The sequence below is a fragment of the Grus americana genome, chromosome 4 (assembly GCF_028858705.1).
Source record: "Grus americana isolate bGruAme1 chromosome 4, bGruAme1.mat, whole genome shotgun sequence".
Taxonomy (NCBI): domain Eukaryota; kingdom Metazoa; phylum Chordata; class Aves; order Gruiformes; family Gruidae; genus Grus; species Grus americana.
This window is the reverse complement of record NC_072855.1, coordinates 65,577,028-65,602,482: the sequence shown is the minus strand read 5'-3', so window position 1 is coordinate 65,602,482 and position 25,455 is coordinate 65,577,028. Positions and strand designations below refer to the sequence as shown.

At 36.7% G+C, this 25,455-nt stretch overlaps 1 protein-coding gene across 7 annotated transcripts in view; it reads right to left on the bottom strand.

Moving 5' to 3' along the window:
• Positions 1–25,455, bottom strand: part of LRBA (LPS responsive beige-like anchor protein) — a 466,837-nt gene that overhangs the window by 240,236 nt on the left and 201,146 nt on the right. For all 7 annotated transcript variants that reach the window (XM_054824979.1, XM_054824981.1, XM_054824982.1 and 4 more), the window contains one exon: positions 1,148–1,314. In XM_054824979.1, coding sequence (XP_054680954.1) covers positions 1,148–1,314 — 167 coding nt within the window. The remainder of the gene's footprint in view (positions 1–1,147; positions 1,315–25,455) is intronic.

Sequence of the window (25,455 nt, the reverse complement as noted above, 5' to 3'; positions counted from 1 at the left end):
GTTGAAATAGACTCTCGGTTTTACACCCTCATCTTTTTTTTTCTTAAATAGTCTTTTTATATTTAAGCATAATTTACTCTAACAAAAGATAAATGCATTAAACACTTATTTCAACTTTTCATTTTTAAACTTATTACCTAGAGCTCAAAATTGGTATTTATGATAAACGAACATTCAATGCCATATCATCACAACTCAATTTTAACACTTCCAGATAATTTTATTCATAACATTTTCTTTATGTTACTGTACATCATAGAGATTATTAGTGCTTGGGTGTTGTTGGTGGGGTTGTTGGTGTTTTTTTTTCTTTCCAGAAAACAAGCAGTAATTGAACAATGAATAAAGGTTACTGGGAAAAACGGTTTGTTGTGTACTCATGTATTTCTCTCATGCTTATTATTCCACTGCATTCAAATCTCTCAGTAGCTCAATGCTAGTATCTCAATATACTAGCATATTCAGTGTGGCTATGTTCTAGCCTAAATATGTTCCAGTTATTCTTAAGCCTTAGTTAAGGATCTACTACAAGGACTTGAACTATTATTTTAGATTTGGAAGCAAAACTTTAGGTGTGACTTGCGCTAAAGAAGTTAGATAAGTATCATTGTAATGAAGGTACATACTGAGAATTCCAAAAGGAGAATTAGTTTGGCGGTACTGTTTTCACCTTGAAATTACTAATACAAAACTCATAATTCCCCTCTAATTTAAACAATGTTTATTCGTTTAAAGTTTGGCAGAACAGAAAACAAGTTACTAAGTTGTGGTTCAATCTTGACCCATATAATGCATGCTGAAGAAAGCTAGTTGTAAGAAAATATTTACTTTTAAAAATTATTTTTCAAATACAAGATAGAGGTAAAATTGGGCATTCAGAAAAAATTCTATCACATTGTTATAGCAAAGTTTAAAGTCACAAGAGAATCACCCTGGTTTTTACTGCTCTAACAAAACACTAGTTCTCTGACATTCACTCATACTAAACACTGACACATTCATTTTACCTTTTTTATATTACTTTATTTAAAAAAAAATACTGAAAAACCTTGTTTACATTTAAATTTGACCATAAGACATTAATTCAAATCACCTGAGCACAGCCCAGTTCTCAAAAATATTTTAGAACATCCAAAAAATGCTTTACCTTGGTGCAGAGCTTCCCCAGGCTCCATGCTTGTCTGTCAGAATGTTGATAATTTTCTGTATTAGTTGAGTTGAAGTCACCTGGTCTCGGTACTTAGCTGCCATTATCAAATGATGACACATTTTTTCTTCTTCCCGTTTGTCTGCAGAATACTGGGCACACAGTGACTAGGAAGAAAATAAAGACTTTATTACTTTGCATTTTAACTATACCATCCAAAGGAACTTTGATACACCTCATAATTAATTACTTGAGAAAAAATAATTAACCCCATTTTACAGGTTTGAGAATGGAGGCACTGCACAGCTGCCCAAAGTAAATCCGTCCAGAGAGCCAAGCAGAGGATCTTGGTTTGTCATGAATTCTTTTACCGCGCTCAACATTTAGCAAATGCCAACACGTTAGTGGCCTGATGGCATAATAAAACACATAGGCACAACCACTTTCATTTTATAACAAAGTAAGTGAATAGCATTATGAAAGCAAAGAGGGAAGTTTCAGAATAATAAATGTCAGCTAGCTGACCACTCCACTCCCATGACTCTTCATTAGATTTGGGTAGCCAACTGTTTGCTGTTGTTTGTATAAATACATAACTATAAAAAATAAGAAGAAAATCTACATATCTTCAGATAAACAGAAGACAAAACGCATATGAAGACTGAATCAATCTTCACCAGATGGCTTCTTGAAGTTGAGCACATTTGCAGGCCAGCAAGGGAAAGTTAATCATTTTCCTGGCTGTACTACACCTGTTGTATAAACAACTTCTGTTTGCCGAGGTACTCAAAACCAAATACTAGCAAATAAGAACTGAAAGTCGCACCTACAAACAGAACTCAAAACTACAAAAGATTCTTTGTTACAACACTTTCTTATCATTTTGGGTTTTGTTGATCTTCTGAAAATTTGTCTGTTAATATAGAACTCAAAAAACAGGCACCAAATTTTGATCATTCCCTCATCAAACACTGTACATGAAAGACGACAACAAATTCAAATATTGCTAGAAATAATAAAGGCTTTTCCCCACTTCAGGACTGTTTCTAATTTCAGTTTTCATCTGGCAATCCCACAGATAGCATATGCCAGACAAAGCATTTCAGCCTTTGTCAATGATTGGATTATTCTATGATCTAGTTAGTAGAATGGACACAAATGTCTGCCTAACAACAAAAAAAATTGCTTTTTCTTTGTGAAGCACAGCTGATGCAGACACTAGTACAATTATTTCTTAGAGCTTAGATAATAACACAGTATCATAATGCTTTTTATGTTAAAACAGTAGCAATGCTTTTTTCTATATTTATCTATACGTACAAGCATTAGACAACTGCTGCAAATAAAAAAACAGGCAAGCTATGAATTTTATATAAATGTATATACAAATATATATATGTTATAAAATGAGACAAAAATAGGAAGAAAGTGGAAGAAACCATAAGTAAAATAAAAATTGGGGTTGTGTAGATTTTTATAGACATTAGATAACAAAAATGTACTAACAGATGAATAAATTTTAAAGAGCTATTTTAACAATTTTAATATATTTACAAGTTTCCTCATAATTTTTCCCACACCTTAGAGCAATGCTCACCTGATGAACAGACATCCAGAAGGAGTGAAGAATGAGCAGCTGACTTTCCAAGTCAATGAGACATCAAAAATTAGCTTTTGTACTCCTACATGAAGCATTCTGCCACCCCTCTTCACAAAAATGTAAGATGGCTAAATCATAACCAACACTAAACAAGATTTTTCTAGCTCTTTTTAAATACAGCTGTCTTTTCCAATACATTAATCTACTTTGCACCCGTGATGATTCTGAGTTCTTTTCAGCACTTTGTAAATGTTTCATAAGCTGTTATTTTTAAGTTGCCTGAAAGGGCAGAATTCTAAAAACAAGTGTATAAGGTAAGCTAAGTAGTAAAATGTTTTAAAGTGCTCTTTAATGGATCCTCCTTTACAATTTGAACAGCAACTTTTCATATCTGACATAAAATCCATAGATATAAATCACATTAGAGGGTTATTCTTTCCCCATTATCAATCTCTGTCTCTTTATGGAACATTAAAGTCACATTTGACCTTAAAACATGATAAAATGGAAATCAAACTAGAATGTTTTGTAAAAGATATAATGAACTTGTACCTCTTTAAAAACAGGTCTCTTTATGATGTAATTTTGAACGCATCCTTCATTAAATACCAACAAAGATTTTCAAAGTGTAGCTGTGACATTCAAATGAAGGAAAAAATGGTATTTTGTTGTCCTGACAACTTCCGTGAAAACAGAATCAGTCTGTTACAAAACTGAAATGTATCAGACTCCACTTTTCAGCAAACTGAGCATTTAATATGAATAGAAATTTGCAGTTACCCACCAAAACTGAGAGACGCCCACATGCAGTAATGCCATAAAATTATAACATCACTCCAGGAGGGACTCTTAACCATAGCACAGTCTTTACAAAATATATTTTGCAAACAAAAACAGAAAGAAGCCACGGTTCTGCCAAATATCTAGCATGCGCATGTATAGTTAACAACATTAAGAAAGTTTTGCAAGAATAATCTTCTCCTTGATCATACAGGTGACTTGTCAATTGTTCAGTGGCTCCTACTCACGATATATGCCAAATATTCAGCAAAAAAGAAGCTATTTGTCTCCTTCCTTCCCTCAAGTAATTTTTAATACAGGAGTGAAAGACAACTGGCTCCAACAAAAGAAATGGAAAGAGCCACATCCCAGAGTAGCCAGTCACCACTAGACTGTTCTGAAAGCACTAAGAAGTCTCTGTTTCTCTACTATATTTTTTCATTTTCCAGATGCCTTCAGGTTCACCTGATCCACTACTCCAGAGGTGTAATACCAGGATATAGAGTGGTACATGTTAATACTTCACACTAAATCCCAATTACTCCATTTATGTAAAGTAAAAATTCAGCTTGATTTCTGTTTGTGCACAAACTCAAAAAATCTAGTTTTATAATTTCATCTCTTTATTGTTTGATCTCTTGCACTCGCAATATGCACCCTGTCATGCTTGAATCTGATCTTACAATTACATATACAGTCACATACAAATGAATTTGTCAAACCTTCCTTCCGCTAGTGCTTTGGCCTACACAATTTTGTTATCTGTTTGGGCAAGTGTGTAATGAAAGTATAATCACAAAAGTACTGCAGTCACACTCATGATGAAACAAAAAATATTGAAAGTAGAAAAATGTATTTTCGTATATACACTTCACGGGCTATATACAAAAAGTCTTAAATTCAGCGGCTGTTAAACGTTTTACAAAAGTTTAGTGTGTTAAAGCAGAATCCTTTGGCACAGCACGGAGCAGAGCAAAGACCCATGTTCTCTATCCCTTCATCCAGGATGGAACAGAAACCTTCTCTTTGCAATTACCGCAGAGCAGAACAGGTTTTTTTCCTCTCTCCTGTTCCCTGCTTGGACAAGACTGCAGGCTATTTCAACATGTAGGTTACCTGAAGATTTCTTTTGAAGGAACAGTAGCTCTAAAGGACCACAAGGTCATCCAAAAGGAAAGTTATAGATATGAAAACGCAACACATTCTTTATGCAGGAAATATTCCAGAAATACTATTGCAAAATACTGACAGGGTAAGTTAGTCTATTCTGCCTGTCTATATTTCAGTGAAGAAGAGGATTAATCTAGTGCTTTCAGATCTATTTTATCTTTGATCTTTATAAAAATGTCCAGTAAAAGATTTCCTCTGCATGGTACCATCTGCATGTTCACCTGTACAGTCCCAAAATTACAATGTAATGCTTTCTACAAACTATGAAAAAGTTTAATAGTGTGGGGTTTTTAAAAGCATTGTTACACCTTTTTACTTTTATTCTTCAACTCAGAGGTCACTGAACACTTTTACATATGCCAGTTCCTTTGTCTAATTTGGCTAAAAGCTACTTGCTTTGTGAACAACCTGTCTCAGACGGTGTCTTTAAGAGAAAAAGCCATCCATAAGATAACACGTAGTCTTGCCACTAATGCAAATTCCCTACAAATAAGGATATTTTAGTAAACGAAGGAGCTCCTCAATCCTCTGCTTTCACAGATCTTTGCACTTGACCTCTGACCTGAGGTTTAAAGTCTGGACTAAAAACGCTACCCAGGGAAATCTTACAAAGACTCCTGAATAAGACTTAGAAAAATGAAAGCTTAAAACCTCAACAGCGAACAAAAGTCAACCAATGACAACGTCTGACAGCCACCGTCAATTCTGAAGTGATGCCTCTGTCATCCAACGACTCAAAGTATTGATTTCTCTCAGCATGAAAAAAGCTTAAGCCAATGAAATAGATATAGCATCATCCCCCCGATAATAGCCATCAAGGTTAACACCAGCAGAACACTTATCAAAGTATCTCTTCTATTTCTTCTTGTTTTAATGGACTGAACACAATGCAATGGCTTCTCATCTCTGCAACCTATAGTTTTCCAAACCTCATTTATCCACTTTTCCAGCCTTTTATCTGATTTGAAGATTAAAAAGAATCTGCATCTAAATCAACTGTTTGTAATACAAATGTGGAGCAGGGGAGGAAAGAAAAAAAAAAAAGAGAGTGAAAAAAGAAATAAAGGTGGGTTTTGTAGCCAGACAATCCTGGGGGAAAAAACCCATGCATTTAAAACAATTGCAAGAGGGGGGGGAAAGAAACCCACAGTTGACTTAGATCACACCAAACACAGACTGGTAAAGCTATGGTCATGACCAGAAAAAAACCTACCACAGTCAATTTGGGTTAGTGATTAGAGAGAAATGCAAGGATCTCAAGAGACATCTGGTTTTAATCTGTGCTGAGTCAACAGCTTTATTTTTTACCTTTAAGTCTATCAGTATTAAGCTTTAGTAAACCCAACTAAACACTAAGCAACAGCACTTTTTCTGCAATTGCATCTTTCAAATGAATCCAATTTAGTAGAGTAGGTAAATAAGACAAACTAACAAGAGTTCAACCGGATATAAAAACAACTGACAAAATAAATAAAGAGCAGAGACAAATAACATCAGATTTATTTTGCAGTATCCATTAGTACCATAGACTTTTATTTTTTTACCTTTGTCTTTGATGCTTATCTAATTGATATTATTTGTGTTACAGTAGTACCCTTGGATCACAAAGACAAGGTTTACACAAGGAAATAAGAGCTCTTACTCCTTGCTAGAAACTGGGATTTGCTATACATGCCCTACATTATTCCAATATTCTAACTCTCTAAGTAAACATCACTGCTAACCATTGGCATAAACAATACGCAGAGACAAATGTTCTTTTTGAACCCAAGAAGCCAGTTCTTACTGTACATATGCCCAAATACATTTGCATTCAAAGCATGCACTAGGATAGATGCTTTCCTCCCTCTCTTTTTTGCAAATCCATTTTATGTCTGCAGTCCCTTCATACTGTTCTTGGTTTAAAACAGGCTAAGATCCTAAAAACATTACACTTGGGCATTAAATTTGAGACTCTTTGGGTCCACATCTTCCACGTACAAAGCATTTCTCAGGCTAGAAAGAATCTAAGTACAATTCCCCTGTGCTCTAGAAACAGTAAAGCTCAGCACTTCTGCATAGGCGGCTCGGTGCTCTCAGATTAGATACTAAGCAAAGGAGGAGTCAGTGATGATTTTTTAAGCCATTTCCCAACTGCACTGCATGAACCCTATGACATTCAACTGCTTCAACACCACCACAGAGATCAGTACTGTATTCACTAAAGAACTTCTAGTCCAATGTAATAAATGAAGCAGATCCATGAACAACTTCTAGAACTGACAAACACACTTATTTTATAAGGAATGTCCACTCTGTCCAGTAAGAGAGACATACAGTTACATAATCTAAGGATTCCGTAGACATGCTTAGTGAGGGCCAAATTAAGGTTGCTCTGCTCTGATTTCTCGTAACTGTTGGATACTTGGTCTTTGCAATCTTTTCATATTGTCATTTCTACTCAACTGAAGTTTTAAAAATGGGGAGAGAATACCTTTTAATCAGGTGAAAACATATATATAAGCCTCAAAGTGGGCTAAATACAAAGACTTCTATCACTTCAACCAAAGCAAAGCAGTATTGGATTGTTACCTTGTCTGTAACCAGTAAAGATGTGTGAGCAACTTGTTACTGCCAGTATTTAGTTCCAGTCTCCAAAAGTGCAGTGGAGACTGGCCTAGGGAACTGTCCCAATTGTGCTTTCAATGCTCCCCAGCTTTTCTTTCTGTTCTTCTATCTGCAGGCTCTTTCTCACGTTACCCACCCAAACTTTGCCTGTTGTTGTCTAGCAATAGCATCAGGACACTTCCTCCCCTCTGTACAGTATGAACACTAAGTGGAAGTAAGGGAAACAGTTACCATCCACTGCGATGGTGGTGCTGCCAGCTCAGAGAACATTTGCCAAATAAGTCCTGCTGTGGCTTTCAATCCATTCTTCAAGATCTTGCAAAAATCTTCATATAACCAGGGGCCAGATGGCACATTTCCAATAAACCCCAACAAACTAAAGCTCTGAAATGTCCTCATTTACTAACTACGACCACCACCTCTCCAACTGTCTTGTTCCACTGAGGCACAGTAAGGACATCTGCTGCCTATAAGGTACGTAGAAAGTAGTCCAGCACTTTTGGCCCCAGCAGCCAAATAATTACTTGCCTAGGATTCAGATTTCCAGACACCCTCCTGCCAGCACAGTTCTTTTACAACGTACAGCACCAAGACTTGGCACAGGAGTGACGCTTGAACACATTGAAAGTCACATGCAGTTCAGATGGCACAGATAAACCTTAAATGAGGTCTCTAAGAGCAGGTAACACAGACTATAGAGTATTTCTGAACAATGTAACTTACTAATTAAGAAGCCCTTAAAGGTACTACGTAAACAGCAATTTTTCACAAGTTTTGTGTCAGATCAATTCTGAATTATTTTTCGCAATAGGGGCAAAAGGTACATTTCTGACAGTGAGGAAAAAAATAATAACTCAAAACATCAACAAAATGGAAATTCTCAATGAAATAAAAAGAAGCAATATTTGTTAATGTTTTAATTTGGAAACATTTTGCCAACCTTCTTTTCCAAAACAGGGAAAAAAATAAATCTAAACCTTAAATTAATTCAACCTCTGAGAGCACAAAGAATAGAAGAATTTAGCCAGAATGATTCAGATAAGAAGATAAACCAAAAGATAACTTTGAACCTCATTACAAAATACCTTGTACCACTTTAATCTATAAATATGGCTTCAGCCTCTGGCTATAGCAAAGTGAAAGGCATTTGCACGAGTTAAAATTCTTTAATTTCTATAGCTATCAAAGACATCGCTATAAATATTTAGATATATTAGTATTTAACATGACTTACGTTAATTGTCTCAACATCTCAAGATGTCATTTATGACATTTCATTAAAAAAAAGGTAAAAAAAGATTGCCTTTCTATAACTTGGTTTCGTACTCTGATAACAGAATCAATGGCATGTTTTGAAAGTATTCTACTCTGTCTGTAGTACTCACTAGACATTAAGAACAAAGAGAAAAATACCATCAGCACACAATAAAAATCACTATACAGGGATACACAATGGTAATTAAGGTAAATGTAGGAACAAATGACCTATCAATTCTGCACCAGCAACAGAAGGAGCTTTAAAAGCATTCTGTGCTATATTTGGCAAACCTTTGGTGAAACCTCAACTATGAAACATTCAGACGTGAACACAAACTCACGACCCAAAAGGTAACCCATCTGTCCTTCACCAGCTTCTATTGTGTTTGCTTCAAGAGCTAATTTACTGGACTTGATCTCCGACAGTTCAGGAGCTTTTCAGCCTCTCACAGTGGAGAATGATCACCTTGACTGCCACATATCCTTGAGCAGCATTGCTAAATAGGACAAACATGTTTGCTGGCAAACTATTTCCTTCACACACACAGAAAAAAACCAACTTTAGTTTCTGCCATTAAGTCATTGCACCTTCATCTGTATCTGCAGAAACATTTTAATTCATTATTAGGGAAAAGGATTAAGGGCTTCGCTTTTTGTCAGAGGAATTTCAAATGACTATCAGAGAATCTCTGAAAAAAGAAGGATTATATGGGATCTTATTCAAAAGTCTACTGAAAAAATAATACGCTCAGTGCTGCTGATTCACAACTTACTTACACTCCAAACTTGCTCTTCACCTTACGGTAAACTAAGATTTTTGAGAGGCTTATTCTTTGGAGGACCAAGTATTTTAAAAGCAAGATATTTTGATTAAGATGATGATGAAATGGCAAAGATTTAAAATTTAAAAAAATAAATCCAGAAGCAAATCGGAAGGATTCTTAAAATACGGTCTTTTATAGCAGTTATTCTTTAAAATCATTCCTAGCCACTTACTTTGGACACATGTTAAGTAGTCACAATCCCAGCTTTAGCTTAACCTCTGCCTTAACTCAAAGCCTCCTGTCAGAACTCCTATAGTACGAAACTATGAAAAGCAAATTATTTTAACTTTATTTTTTCCTCTCTCCTTCTTTCAGTAGTCTGTGTTTTGTATTTCACTCCAACTAGCATATGAGGTTTTTTCCTTTGTGATTGGTTCTCAGGCATTTATGTAACACGATTTTGGAATTTCAGAACAGCATGAGATAGGTATGAATAGGTTTGGGTTTTAATTAACATCTTTTACTCAGAAAAAGTTCTACCAGCCTTGAAAAGCTGATGTTTGGCTCTAAAAATTGTTGGGGGAGGATAATTTAATTTCTTTTTAAAACTATGTGATTTTAGTATCCATAAAAAGACAGTATTTGAAACATTCTGGCTATTCAAAGTGCGAGAAGACAACAGTCTCTAATTTATAGCACTCTAAGTTAAAAACACTCATTCAAGTAACTCTAGATCCTTATACTGAGCGATATAGAACAAGGACTAAAAATACGCTATAACCATTGCTTTAAAACTTCTATTTTTCTTGCTCACTTGGTTTAAATGAAAAAACTGCAATGATGCAAGAGTTAGTATTGCAAGTTCCACAGATGCTACCTTCAGAGAAATGAAGTACTCTGCAGCACCAAGTAGTTTCTACTGGCATCATCATTTATGTTGTCAATATTTAAAAAAAAAAAATAGAGAATAAGAGAATACTCCATAAACATATTCATTTACATAAGAACATATAAGATCCAATTCATGAGTTTTCTGTTTATTTCTCATTTCAATATTAAATACCAGAAATTGTGAAACGTCCTATTCCAAGCCTCTGATGTTCTTGTCAAAATTTATTTTTGGCTTTGCTTCAGTTCAGCATGCAAGGTTTTCTGTCTGGGTTTTTTGTTGTTTTTGTTTGTTTTTAAATAGTATGAGGGTGTTTTCATAGTACTCCTCGATAGCAGTTTCAGTATTTGTTACAAACAGCTGAACTCATGGACATTGGTGTAATGGCACAAAACAGATTACACAATACAACTGCACAAAACCTGCTTAACTAGATTTCACTACTTAAATTCAGTGTAAAATAATAAACTCAGCCTGGAGTACTTATTAAATAATAAACTTGGAGCTTGTTATGTTTAGAGCACAATAGCCATACAGGATAAAAAAGCAACACACATGCTGACAAGAATCTGAGATTCGATGTGAATTACAGTTCACTTGTTAACATTATATGTATTGAAAGAAAGTACAGTGACTAATCAAAATCACTAGCTTCCACCAAGCAAGCACAAAAATGAAAGAAACTACTGAAATGATATAAAACATTATATAAAACACATGTAAGTGACAGTTGTCGGACATACCAAAAGCCATATAACAACATTTCTCACACACTAACAGCTTCAGTTACACTCTAGCCAATAATCTACCTCTGACTACTTCTAATATTCCAAATTTCTGAGTAGCTTCAAACAACTGCCATTCAAAAATAACCTGAGAAACATTCCTCCCTTCCTCCTCTGCTGCCGACCATATGAAATTTCCTTGCACAACAGTATTGGTCCGATGTCAAGACAGGTGATGCTGGTTTCAAGGCTATCAATGACTGCTTAGAAATGAGATATTTGGGGTTTCTAACCCCAAATGTGTAGGGGAAAAAAAGTGTAGGAAAAATAAGCAAAAATATTTCAGAGGTCAGAAAATCTGATTTTTTTTTTTTCTTCTGTTTCACACATTCAGGACTAATGGTAGCATAATTCAGAGATGTCTGTAGGTGGCATAAGGTCCTCCTGGGACTGAGGGCCAGCACAGAGCCAGCGCAGCTGAGGATGACCTTGTCCTGCTGGTGGTAGTGGAGCGAGGCTGCCCCACCAGCTGGCCAGAGGCCAGGGCCAATCCCCATCCTAGCAATGCCCATCACCTTGCTGTGGGGGGTCTGTGCTGGCCCTGGTCACCCTCTCCCAGGGCTGCCCTGCTCTTCTCGTGGTAGGTGGCAGGTTGGAGATGCCTGGTGAAGTCCTGCCCAGGAGGCTGCAGTGGGTCCCCAACTTCCCCCCTTGCTTGGCACTGCCGGCCCTCATGGCACCCTGACAGTGTATTGTAAGTCTCTAGTCCAAAGTCAGAACAAAATTTGGTTCACAATTGCCGTATGTTCTCTATAATACAGTAACCCATCCAATAACTGAGTATTTTGCTTGCTTTGTCTGTCATCTCCCTTAAATATTTTTGAGGCAAGAATTCGCATCAGTCACAAAAGATGGAATCTCAGATTGCTCTAAGGGAAACACACAATTCAGGATAATCTGATGAGATTTAAATCTCAAGTTTCCGCAAGGACAGGCAGGGAGAAGGATGGAAGGAGCACAAACATCTCAAAATCCATTAGGCCATAACCTTGGCATTACTACTCAGAGTCAGAATTTGTTCCAACAAATTTTTGACAAAAAACTCCAGTATCTCAGCACTAGGTCACAAAGGAAAAAAAAGTGTAACTATGACCAAAACACTTGCACTGCTCATCATTACAGTCACTATCATTGCCTTCCAAGCCCTGCTTCCAAGGGATATCTAAATCTTTTAAGATGGCCAGAAATCTTTGAAGATGCTTTTTCTAAAAAGTGAATTAATAACAGGGACCTAGAAATGTGAGCAGGAAAAAGGTGGGAGGGAGGAGTGCTGAGTAAAGTATCAGGAAACATATCTTCTTCCTTGCATGAAACAGAAGAGTGAGGACAATTTGGTTTTCTGAATGGTAAAATTTTGTAAGGATTGACTCTGTCACTTCCAGTAGGACTTCAGAGTAACAGTCAAATCCAGAGGTCTCTAAGTCACTTTTATCTTCCCCAACACAGTGATCATTTGAAGAGCAACTTAACTGCCTGATACATCTTCCTTTTTGAGAACATCTCAAAGGTATTGGCTCAGTTTTGTCCTATTTAGGTCAAAGAGAAAAATCAGTAGGTGGACTCGTTCTGTAAATATTTCTATAAAAGAATCTGATTAAGTGGGAAGAAAAAGATTCAAAAAATCTATTATAGTGATTCCCATTTAAAAGCTAACATAGGAAAGTTAAGATGAAAAGCTGGGCTGCAAAGCAGCGAGACAGAAGTGGCAATGGGAAAGGACCTTTCTGTTCCTGTTAAGAATTCTGATTAGTGCAGTCTTGTTCCCTTTCCTGGAAAGCTGTATCGGTCTACTCAGAAATAAAAGGCTACCTTTATAAATGATTAGGAATGTTACCCTTGGCTGGGTGTGCCTTTATAGGTTTCTACCATTTCCCTCTCTGGATCCCAGACAGACTTCAAGCCCCATCTACTACAAAATAAAGATCATTTTAGCAATTTAATTGTAAAATCCTTATTTAAACAATTACCGTCTCTCTTCAACCATCACTCATGAAGGCATTTATTTCAGCACAGTCAGTATATTTTGTATTCAGAACAGAGAATTCTCAATGAAAGGCTGAAGCTTTCATTAGCATGAGAAATAACAATTCAAGATAAACTATTACACTAGATGCAATATTTTGCACAAGATGCAATATTTTGCAATACTTCCTCCTCAATAATATTCCAATAAATGAAAAATTATCTACGTTACTAAGAAATTTAGGTAACGCTGAAAATCTCAACTGTAAATGCCTTCAGCCTCTACTGATGAACTTTTCTAAACATCTCAGTATCTTAAGGTGTATGTTTTACTATGCTTTACTTTCCACATTGCCCCAAAGTTGATTTTCATAAGCCACCTTCATGAACACAAAAAAATAAACCTGCATGAGTCAAAATTTGTCATGCCTAAATGAGGAGACTCTTAACTGCAAGATGAGACTATGCATACTACGATTTGAGTGCAAACAAGAGAATGAACAGTGAATCTACAGCTCACATAATCAAAAATTCATAGGTCAAGACAAGTAACTACTCAAACTATGGACTAGATTTTCAATACAGACTTCTACAAGGGCAGGTTTGCTATGTCTTTTAGGCACATCCAAACCTGTTTTGGGGTTGCAAATAAATCTAACATTAAGATATTTGTTCTCCCTTTCTTTTATATAAATATCAGTGTGCAAGTGCTTGGATAAATCCTCCAGACAAAAAGTGGACTTTATTTTCCAAAGCTGATAAGGATCAGAGTTTAAAAATAAAGTTTTTTGGAGGATATACACATAACTATATTCAGTTACAGACAATAGTTTAATGGGTCAGTAAAAGAAAGTATATTGCAGGTACACAAACTTGTACACGGTATGTTTTCGTACATACAGCTGCAGAACGAGCTGGCTTCATAGGGTCATTTCTAAACTTTCATTTCAACTATCAGCCATTATTAAAAAAAAATGAAATTTTTACAAGTAACACAAATAATAACATCCTAATGCCTGTATGCACCAGTCTACCGTGGTAACTTCAGAACTGCAGAGGTTTCACAAGAAATCCAGCTATAGTCAAGTGGGATGGGTTTTAACCCAACAGCCTGAACTCAGGTCAGTCACAAGAAGCATTTGCAACTCAGGTGCTTTAGCCAGGAAAAGTCAAATGAGAAAACAAACATGCAGAAACAGAACTAGAATATGGGGAAATATTTTACAGTTTTGTGACCTCTTTCTTCAATTCCTGTTATAAACAAGCTTCTCACATAAAAATAACACTTTTGAAAATGAAATCGTATTTGAGAGAATATTCAAGACTACCACCAAAAGACTGTCAAATACATCTGGGCTACAAATGGCAATATATTAGATCAAAAGTTAACACCCATTTAGCAATCAGATGCATATTTCATCCTTAATGAATGCCTGAAAAGAAGAGTTCACTTTATTCTGGATGCAGGTATCAAAGCAGATCTCACAAAGCAACATAGGCGCATCATCTAAGGATCTTTTTCACATTAAGAATCCTATTAGAAGGAAAACACTAAAAGGTAATTGAATTTCCCTCAGTTATCTTCATCTCTGTCAGCTCCTGCTACAATAACTTACTCTCCAGAGCAGAGATAACTCAATTCTGTCCAGCAAGCATATGTTATGAATCTCCAAAGCAAACTTGTCTAAATCATTCTGGTCTTCTATCAAGGTTGGCTGTGGATATGAACTCTGACAGAAAGCAAACAAATTTATTTTTATCTTTTCAATAATTCACTTCCCGGTGCTTTGATGGAAGAATCTAAAGACATAAATGTTTCCACTAATTCTGGAATTATAAAGACTGGTTGAAAATATTTTATCTGGAAGTTAATGCTATTATAAGCTGTTTGATTCACCATTCTGTTTTAGCAGAAACAAAAAAGCGTGTTACAGCAGTTCCCAATTCCTGTAGGTATACAAAACCTAAACCTATCAGCTCATGCTGTAATTGACATTTTTTTCAGAATGGTTTTGACATTTATATTTTCACCTTCAATGCAAATATTAACTGTACAAATAATAAAAACAGAAGTATACTCTTAACTTGTTACTTCATCAAAGCTCTTAAAACATCAGTAAGGACAAATTCTCCAGTCACGTGAGCAAACTACTTTGATTTCAAAGTCACATTTTAGGAAGGTAAAATGACGTATCTAGACCAACATCACAAAACAAAAGCAAAACGTAAAGCGGCCAAAGGAAGGGTAAATGGCAAGAATCAGAAAAGCTACTTCCGGAACGAGAGGAGAGAAAATACTAGATAAGGTTCTGTTCAAACTAACATTAACCATGCAATTCATGTCAGTTTGTGATCGTTTCAGGCTGTTTAACATACATATAAAAAAAAGTCTGAAGAATGAATGAATAATGAAGTGGTGAAGTTCGCTGCTGATACTAAGCTATTCAGACTTGTATAATCAAGGATCTGTGAGGAACTAGAGGGGGAGCTTTGAAGACCAAGTCATCGTGGTAATACAACAGGAACTTCAGCGTAGGTAAAAGAAATGTAGGAAAGAATCTAATTTTAGATATAAAATGATGGACTCTAGGTTCACCTTTATCTTCACTCCTTTTTGCCATAATGAGATGGTATTATCAATGACAATTCTATGAAACCATCAGCTCGGTACAGTATAATCAATAGGCAGACAGGAATCAAGCAAAGAATTAGGAACCACTGGGAAGAGAACACCACAGAAAACATTGTGTATTTATAAATTCCTGGTGTGTCCACATCTGGAATGCTGGGTGCAGTTTTGGGTCTACCATTAGGAAATATGATAGAACTGAGAAGCATTTTGGAAGGATTCAGAATTGGAATCAGTGCCACAGAAGAAATAACTATGTAACAGTAGGATTTTTCAAGGTGGGGAGGAAAAAAAAAAAAAAAGACAACTCAGGAGGGATTGGAGAATTCTGTAAAAACATGAGGTATAAAGGACCCTTTCTACATGAGTTTGCATGAATGGGTTCAACAGATTCTTACAACATTAGATGGAGAGAGTCACCAGGAAAAAGCAGGCCAAAGAGATGGAGAGTGCATGCTGAGAAGGTTGTGTGTGAAAGTTTCCCAAGAGCTGGCAAATTCTAGGGACAGGCAGTCTTGTTGAACCTGCAAAATACAGTCAGTTCAGGTCTGCTGAATCTGTACACCACCATTAGCACACGCAAGTACCAGCAGCAGCTTGTATGACTCAGAAAACATCCAAGAGTGATGGCTACTCTATGAAAACAAGGAATACACAGCATTGTACATATACCCCCATGAAGCAAAGGACCTCCTGCAGGACTTTCTGAATCTATTGAAATAAGCCTTTCATCACACCTGTTGCAGTATACAGTTGGAGTCAGCCTCCCAATTGTAAGCTCCAACTGTAAGCGTGTAAGTGATGGCATTGTATATAGTTATCAGCTATTAAGTTGTCAGCTTTACAACAGTATAATGAACAGAAGGTGTTCTGAGAAATACTGGTTGTGATCCATGTCTCCACTCCAACCTGACTCACTACCAGGGAAAAGGCATTTTACAACATAAGAATGAAACTAAGATGCTAGTACAATTTGCAGTTAATTCAGTGTACTCTTAGCAAAAGTCTATGTGAATTCAAAGTTTTACTAAGCAAATGGGGGAAGAAAATCCCTGAAGGGGTACTAATCACATGGCCTTTATTTCTGACAAGCAAGTCACTTCAAATTGCAGAAGAATAGGAGTGTATTCTGGGAAAGTGTTACTATGTTTGCCCCTTTAATAAACTCTTCCTTAAGTATCCACACTTTGAGACTTGATAATAGACTTACAAACGTCATTAGTTTTGCTCATCCGTGCTGCAGCAGCAATCATCACAGAATCACAGAATGGTTTGGGTTAGAAGGGACTTAAAGATCATCTAGTTCCAACCCCCTTCCACTAGACCAGGTTACCCAAAGCCCCATCCAACCTGGCCTTCAACACTTCCAGGGAGGGGGCTTCCACAACCTCTCTGGGCAACCTGCTCCAGTGCCTCATCACCCTCATTGTAAAGAATTGCTTCCTAATATCTAATCTAAATCCACCCTCCTTCAGTTTAAAGCCACTCCCCCCTGTCCTATCACTACTTGCCCTTGTAAACAGTCCCCCTCCAGATTTCCTGTAGGCCCCCTTTAGGTACTGGAAGGCTGCTATAAGGTCTCCCCAGAGCCTTTTCTTCTCCAGGATGAACAACCCCAACTCACTCAGCCTGGCTTCACAGGAGAGGTGCTCCAGCCCTCCGATCATCTTCATGGCCCTCCTCTGGACTCACTCCAACAGCTCCATGTCTTTTCTTGTACTGGGGACCCAAGAGCTGGATGCAGTACTCCAGGTGGGGTCTCACCAGAGTGGAGTAGAGGGACAGAATCACCTCCCTTGACCTGCTGGTCACACTTCTTTTGATGCAGCCCAGGATACAGTTGGCTTTCTGGGCTGCAAGCGCACACTGCCGGCTCATGTTGAGCTCTTCATCCACCAACACCCCTAAGTCCTTCTCCTCAGGGCTGCTCTCAATCCATTCTCTGCCCAGCCTGTAGTTGTGCTTGGGATTGCCCAGGACCTTGCACCTTCACAGGGTTTGCACAGGCCCACCTCAATCCTGTTAAGGTCCCTCTGGATGGCATCCCTTCCATCTAGAGTAGCAACCACACCACACAGCTTGGTGTCATCAGCAAACTTGCTGAGGGTGCACTCAAATCCCACTGTCCATGTCTCCAACAAAGATGTTAAATAATACTGGTCCCAATATGGACCCCTGAGGGACACGACTCATCACTGATCTCTACTCAGACATCGAGCTGTGGACCACAGCTCTTTGAGTGAGACCATCCAGCCAATTCCTCATCCACCGAGTGGTCCATCCATCAAATCCATGTCTCTCCAATTTAGAGACAAGGATGTCATGTGGGACAGTGTCAGATGCCTTGCACGAGTCCAGGTAGATGACATCAATTGCTCTGCCCTTATCTACCAATGCTGTAACCCCGTCATAGAAAGCCACCAAATTTGTCAGGCACAATTTGCCCTCAGTGAAGCCATGTTGGCTGTCACCAACACCTCCTTATTTTCCATGTGCCTGAGCAGAGCTTTCAGGAGGATCTGCTCCATGATCTTGCCAGGCACAGAGGTGAGACTAACTGGCCTGTAGTTCCGTGGGTCTTCCTTTTTTCCCTTTTTAAAAATTAGAGTTATGTTTCCCCTTTTCTAGTCAGTGGGAACTTCACCAGACTGCCATGACTTCTAAAATATGACGGATAGTGGCTTAACAGCTACATCTGCCCATTCCCTTAGGACCTGCAGATGCATCTCATCAGGTCCCATGGAATTAATCTTCCAAAACTAGACAGAGTAGAACTACTAGGATGATATAGAGTACGCGGATACCATCTTAGAATAAAAAACCCTACAAGAATAAAACTCATTTAGCCTAGTGAAATGAAGTGAGATGTGATAAATAACAGATAAAAAAAGTAAAAGTAAGAAAAACTAAAGAAAAAAGATCAGTGTAGCCAGAAGATAATAATCACATAATAAAAGAGAAATATATGTTGAATACAAGTAATAATAAATTAGAAAAAGTTTACAACTGAGCAGAATATTTAAGTCCAACCTACCAGTTGGAATAGTAAGAAAACACACCTTCTAGTATACCTTCTAGACCCTGAAGATCTTTTGTGACCTTGTCAGCACCAATATCAGAATTATTTTAATATCATGTCTTTCTCATTTAGATCAAACCAATTTACTGTAAAGTACACAGGAGAGATGTGTACTGTCACCAGTGTTTTTCCTTCAAAGCTGAACAACTCCTAACACTGTTGTTAAAAAGGTAAGTACGTAATGCAAGTTATCTTGGGACAGGAATTTTGGAAGAAAATCTCCAAGCAAGCCCAATAGGATATTTGCTTTGTTAATGCTAGCAATTTACACTCTGTGTACACTGTATTACTTTAGCCAAGATTACTTCAGAATCACTGCCTGGCATGAGCTACCATAAAAGTCTGTGCATGAATAATAAACAAAGTAAACACTACTGATTTGTTTTTCATGAATAGGTGAGAACAACAACATTTCTGATGGGAACATCTAATTTGAAGCAAGAAACTTCTTAGCTAGCTAGCTTGGTTTTCATATTATGAGCATAAAAAGATGCAGCAAAACATGGAAAGTGTTTTTATAGACAACGCAAAAACTGTATAAAAAGACACAGTATTAAGGGTTCAAAGGAAACATACGCCATCCATCAAAAGGCTTTTTAAAAGACCAAAAAAAGTTTGAATGGTTAAGCAGAGAAAGAAGGCTGTAAGAAAACAGCATTCTTCAAGAAGTCTTTTTAAAGGAGGAAAACAGAAAAATGTCAACTATGGCATGTTTTAAAAACAGGATGAAGCAGGCCAAAAGAGTTTGAGGAACACTTGCATAAAGGCATAAAAGGCAATAATAAATTATTTTTCAAACAAATCAGTAGCAGTAAGCCCGTTAAGGTATCTCTGTAGAGCTAATAGAAGATCAAAGGATAAAAAGAGCTTTTGGAACACAAGACCACCACAGAGAAGTGCTAGCAAAGAAGTTATAAAAGAAAACTGATGAGTGACCAACTGCTAGGACCAGATGGTATTCACTCAGGTGATCTAGAAGAACTCTGGGATGAACACAGCTGAGCCGTTAGCTACAGTGCTCTTGTTCAAACTGCCTCAGTGCCAGAAGAATGAAATATGGCAAACGGACTCTGCAGGACAGCAGGGAATTACATGGCAATAAGTCTGAAATTTGTAAAAGGCAAATTGGTAGCTGTGTTTAAAGCAAAAAGCAAACAATGGATTAAACACACTGGCAAGAGTCATCATTGCTTTTGTGAAGGGAAGTCATGCTTCATTAGATTTCTTTCAACAAGCCACTGGAGACACAAACAAGAAAGATCCAGTTCATGAAGTCCACTGAATGCCAAAAAGATATTTCAAGAAAAGCAGGATACAGTAGGGCATATAGGAACATCCTTATGTTGATAAAAAATTGATTAAAACAAAGGAAACAGATTTTTAAAAAGAATAGCTAGTCTTCAGAGTGGAGGGAAATCACCAACTGAATCCCACTGTGTTGTTAAATGTATTTAGAAATGACTGGAGAGTGGAAGAGGTGTAAGATTTTGCTGATATCTCCAAGTAATTTAAGGCAGGAAAACCAACAATCAAACATGAAAAATGCTAATACAGTGACTGGGAGATAAAACAATAAATGAAATTCATATAGAGAATTGCAAATCTTTGTCCAAATTGTGATCCCTGCCACCTGGGTAGAACCAAGGAAGCACCCCTGTGTAATTGCACTGTTCGTACTCTTGTGCCTAGGCATATGCTGTTCAACTCTGTTAGACAGAATACTGAGTTTGATGGACTTTTGGTCTAACCCAGTACAGATGCTCTTGAGTCTTAGCAAACTATTCATCTCTGAAACAAAAGAACAGCATTATTAATGTAACTTAATAAAAAAAAATGCACAGAATTTCCAAGTGGATTGTGTTAACATCCTAAATGATTTTGGATTTTGAATGCTCTAAACAAAGTTCAAGTTATTCAAATTTACTGCCTAATTGTTTCCTATTCCAGATAAATGGCAGAACCCATGGCTCTGTAATACCCTAATAACTAAGATATGTTCATCTAAGTGTTTGAGCAATTCCCATCACAAGTCAGTATTCACAAAGAATTATCTGCAATAAGTGAAACTTACCTATATAAATCCTGCACATTTTAATATAAGACCAGACATTCATATTTCTGTACTTGCTTTCCTAACACATGACCATTTAGAAATAACTCATTAATCATTGCTGTGGAAGAGATATTCCACAATATAGATTATTATATTTTACTCACTTCTTAGTGTGTATAATTTACTTTAAGAGTTATTCGTTCAAAGAAGTAACAAGTTTGAAACTTAGAATTTTTAATTAAAAAGAAAAAAGAAACAGAAACCAATTCCAGTAAAGTGCTGTGTAGACATTACCTTATTTATGCTGATGAATCTTGTAAGCATGCACTAAGTGTTATTCTGGATTTTGTGTGGTACTTAGCTAGCTAGCAAGCTAAATAAATTAAAAACACAACAAAACACAACAAAAAAGCAAACAACCCTGTCAGCCTTATGATTATGGATTTCACAAAAAAAAAAGTTAAGATGCACTGCCACAACAAAAGATAAGTTCAAAAAGGAATGTCTGTTCCCAGTCTAGCAGAAGATAGATCACAGCAGAAGCATACAACGCTGCTCTCCCTTCTTCTAATTACCCCATTTTCTTCATGCCTATGCTGTTTCAATTCAGCCATTTAAGTAGCAGGACAAAAATTATTAAACGTAAGTGGTGACAGGAACTGAGACTTTTGCTCCTTCTGGCAGAGGTTTTTTTAGGTTTCCAGGGTCTACAAATGCTAGAATAACAAGAATTCCAGAACATGTTCCACTAAGACTTGCAGATCCATGCAGAGTAGATTAATTAAAGCTCAATGATAATCTGTAGTGAAAATAATCAGCTGTAACAGCACTTACAAGATGGAGTAAAAAGTTTTTAAAACAAAGGAAAGTTTATCATTCACAGGAAGTGAAAAATAAGCAGATGTGTTAAATATGTAAAAGGAGAAAAAAAAAGACCCCAAAAGTTAAAATCTCGTACAGCTAATATTGTAAAACACTGTGCAGAAAAGACTCATATCTTCATGACATTCCTGGATACTTTTTTTTTTTTCCAAATTACACTTAGTATGTAAATGAAACATAGCATAGACTATAAAATGTGGAAGAGACTCAACAAGATACTACTAAACACTAGGCATTAATTATAAAGCAATAAACTTCATTAGCATCAGAAAAACAAGAATAGATTTTTTTTGTATATGAAATAGATATGGTTATGAATCAATTTAATTTCCATATTCAATATGATTTGAAAAGCCCAATAATACATTGATACTTATTAGATTTAATTCTTCTCATAATTTGCCAAAAATACTATCCAAAAAAGGTAATGAACATCACTTCTTGTTTCATCAGAAAAGTCTATAGGAGAGAGTAGTTCTAAAATGAATTTTCTTTCAAGCTGCTTCAGAAACAGTATTATTATATCTTCGATAGCTCTTAGCCATATTTCTGTAACGTATTTTGATTTAAAATTGAGGTATAACAAAAAAAGATGTCTCAGCGTTCCGCTTCCAGTTTTCCTTCCTTCTCCTCCCATTGCTTATTAAAGCATAGTAAAAGAAAAACCACAATTTTCCACTCCTCCTTTCATAATCAGGCAATACTTTATCCAAACACTTCCCAGAGCACAAGGAAAACGTTATAATGTTCAAACAGAAAACTAACTTCTCATTTGAGTGTCCTTTGGCTCATAGGAGACAATGAATCCTAAAAATTGCCACCTCAGGAATATGAGAAATTTAATTTTCCAGTTTTGGACTTGTCAACACATTGCAGCAGAACAAAACTAGTTCATCCTCCAATGGAAAGAAAAATATTCTTCCATGCTCAGCACTCTGTCAAAGAGTTTATAAAACCTCAAAAAAAAAAAAAAAGTTTAGAAATGAAAGTCAAAATTTTTCTTCCTTCTACCGACAGATGGTGCTATAATGCCTAACCTGCCCAACGCAAAGGGCAGCATTTACTGAAAAATCTAAATTTCCGAGAGTTAAGCCCATTCAGAATGAAATGTGTAAAACCTTATTTTTCTGTGAGGGTAATATCTAACTTCCTTTGTGTTGCCACATTACATTTTTGCCTACAACTTGTGCTATCCATTATCTTCATATGTTCTGTAAAAAGTCATTGCTGATAACCCACGCTACTAGACAGAATACCCATTGAAAGCATTCCAAAATCTTTTATTCTCATAAATAAGGTCATTGCCATTAAGTGTGTTGAATAACACTTCATGTAAAATGATGTTCTAAGAGCCACAGAAAGATTATTTGATGCACAAGTTCTATAACAAAGCAGCTTTTATTAAAAGCACTGGAAAATTATATGGAGAATAGTGACCCAGTCAAGGATTAAAACTTTCTTTCCCGCAGGAGCTGTTTGTTACATAGAGAAGTAACAATCATCTACAGAAACTACAAAGACACCAAATACCTTTTCATAATTCTTTCAAGGGCTCTCAAACATTCTCTCTGACTTACGGGTATTCTGTCACAATTGATTTGCAGTACTTTTTAGTTACTTCTCTGATACAACTAACATCTAACCATTTAATGCTTAGTACACCAAAGGGGAAAAGCCGCAGAATACACAAGATTATCAATCAACGGAACCACTGAATTTTGTTTTCTGCCAAGGAAACAAAAAGCAAATAGCTACATCCAAGTCACTATTGGAACGCTTGCCTAGCCTTGCATCTTATCTCTGTCAAGGCAATACTTGTATTAACACTCAGATTCGTTTCTCAGCATGAGCCATGAAGTAAAACATTCAGTTTATTACACACAGCCTATAAATTGATACTGAATAAGAATTAAAACTGTGAGGAAGTCCAAGTCTTCCGCATGAAAAAACATAACTGAAGAGAAAAGGGCAACAAATTTTACAGCAGCTGGAAATGCTAGATTTAATTATTGAAGAGAAATCATGCAGAGAAGTTAGCTGCCTAGCATGATTTATAACAAATGCAAAGGGAAAGTCATGTGAAATTCTCAGTTAATCAACAGAAACGGCCAATAACAAGAATGCCAGCACTTTATGTTTCTATGGATGATGAGAATTTGAAAAAATAAGACCAAAAATTCAAGGGAATGACACCACACGATCTTTAAAAAAAGGCACTTTGAAGAGGAAAGTTAGTTTGTAAATTACAGCCGCAGTTATCTTCTACTGAAAAAATTACCAAAGTGTCTGTTTTCCTCACAGATTCAAAATGAAGAATCCTTTTCCATCCATTCTAGAAAGTTTTCTGAAGATTGTGTTGCCCTGTCCATTGCTCCTCTGTGCACACTCATGATGTGCAACATTATGAATGGTTCCATACGGTACCCTTTCCCCCCCATTTTCCTATTCCTTCATGTGAATCTCCCAGGCAAAAAAAAAAGCCCTATGTTGCTGGAAGAATATTCATCAAAAATACCTTACACAAGCATTAAGATATATCACATCACGGATTTTGCCATCCAATAGCAAACAAAACCTTCCCTAGAAAGATGAAACACTGTGATGCTTGAACAGTGCAGGCCTAAAACACTTGCAGGTTTACATATTTAAAATTCTATAAATATGTATATTCACACACAAATACATGAAGAGATTTATATAAGACAGGATGCATATCCAAGGCAATGGGCACTCCTGTCATAAATTATAAAATAAAGTCAATTAGAGTACAAAATTCCCTCCCCCTCCTCGCACCAAATCCAATTATTCTCATAGGCCTGACTCCACAGCAGTCTGCACACATAATCTAAGACACAGTGCGAATCACCACATTTTTCAAGGTCATTTCTAGAAAGCAATATAGGTGGTAGCATGAAAGTAGTTGTTGGAATTCAGGCATAAAGAAGTTCCTCTTCAGGATTTTCAGCTCTACCAAACACTCAGGGTGAAATTTAAAAAAATGCCTGAGACACCTGTGCATATAAATCCGAGGGACACTAGGCAAAATTTAAGATTGTAAGGGTTATAAGTTGTGTTAGGAATGCTCACATTTCCACATTCACTGTAAAAATGTGTGCTTCACTACCACCACACTAGAGAAATGAGTGGAATATTGCTTCATCATGCTTCTTTGAGGCTTAATCACATTGTAAAATGGGTATGTCTTGAGTCTCCCTGTGACCTCCCCATATGTCTATATTCATAGATGTAACTACTTATAGAGGTAGCAGTGAAAACATCAATGAAGAAAGGATCAGGAAAAAAAAAAGAAATAAAAAGGTTGACCTTTGTATTCAGCCATAGAAAAATCTCTCACAACCACTCCTTCACCTCCAAAGCAATTTTTTTCTGTCTTTTTTACAATACCAGCTTAGAAGACAGATAGCATAACTGTTTTGCTCTTAATTTGTGGTATTACTTATATTATCACCTATTAAAAAAAAAGGAGTAGCCAGGCACCAAAGAGGAAGACTTTTTTGTCTTTGTCCAGGCTGCTGAGTTGTAAAGTAGAGCCCTCTAGAGAGGCTGGGAGATTATCTCCCATGAGGGCACCTGAACACCTCCAGTCTGAAGAAGCTTCTGGAGTGCAGGACTGCAGAGGCAAAGGAGGGGTCTGCAATGTAAATGGTGACAGAGACTCCTGACAAAAAGGAAGAAACAGAAAAATAGCCAAGCCAAGGTGACAGATGTCCTTCTTGCCACCAGACACAGAAGTAGTGGATGTACAGATTTTGCTGCTGTTTGAGACACTTTATTTGAAGTTTCTGAAAAAGAGAGAATTGCCTTAAAAATGCTTAGGGAGAAGAGATTTC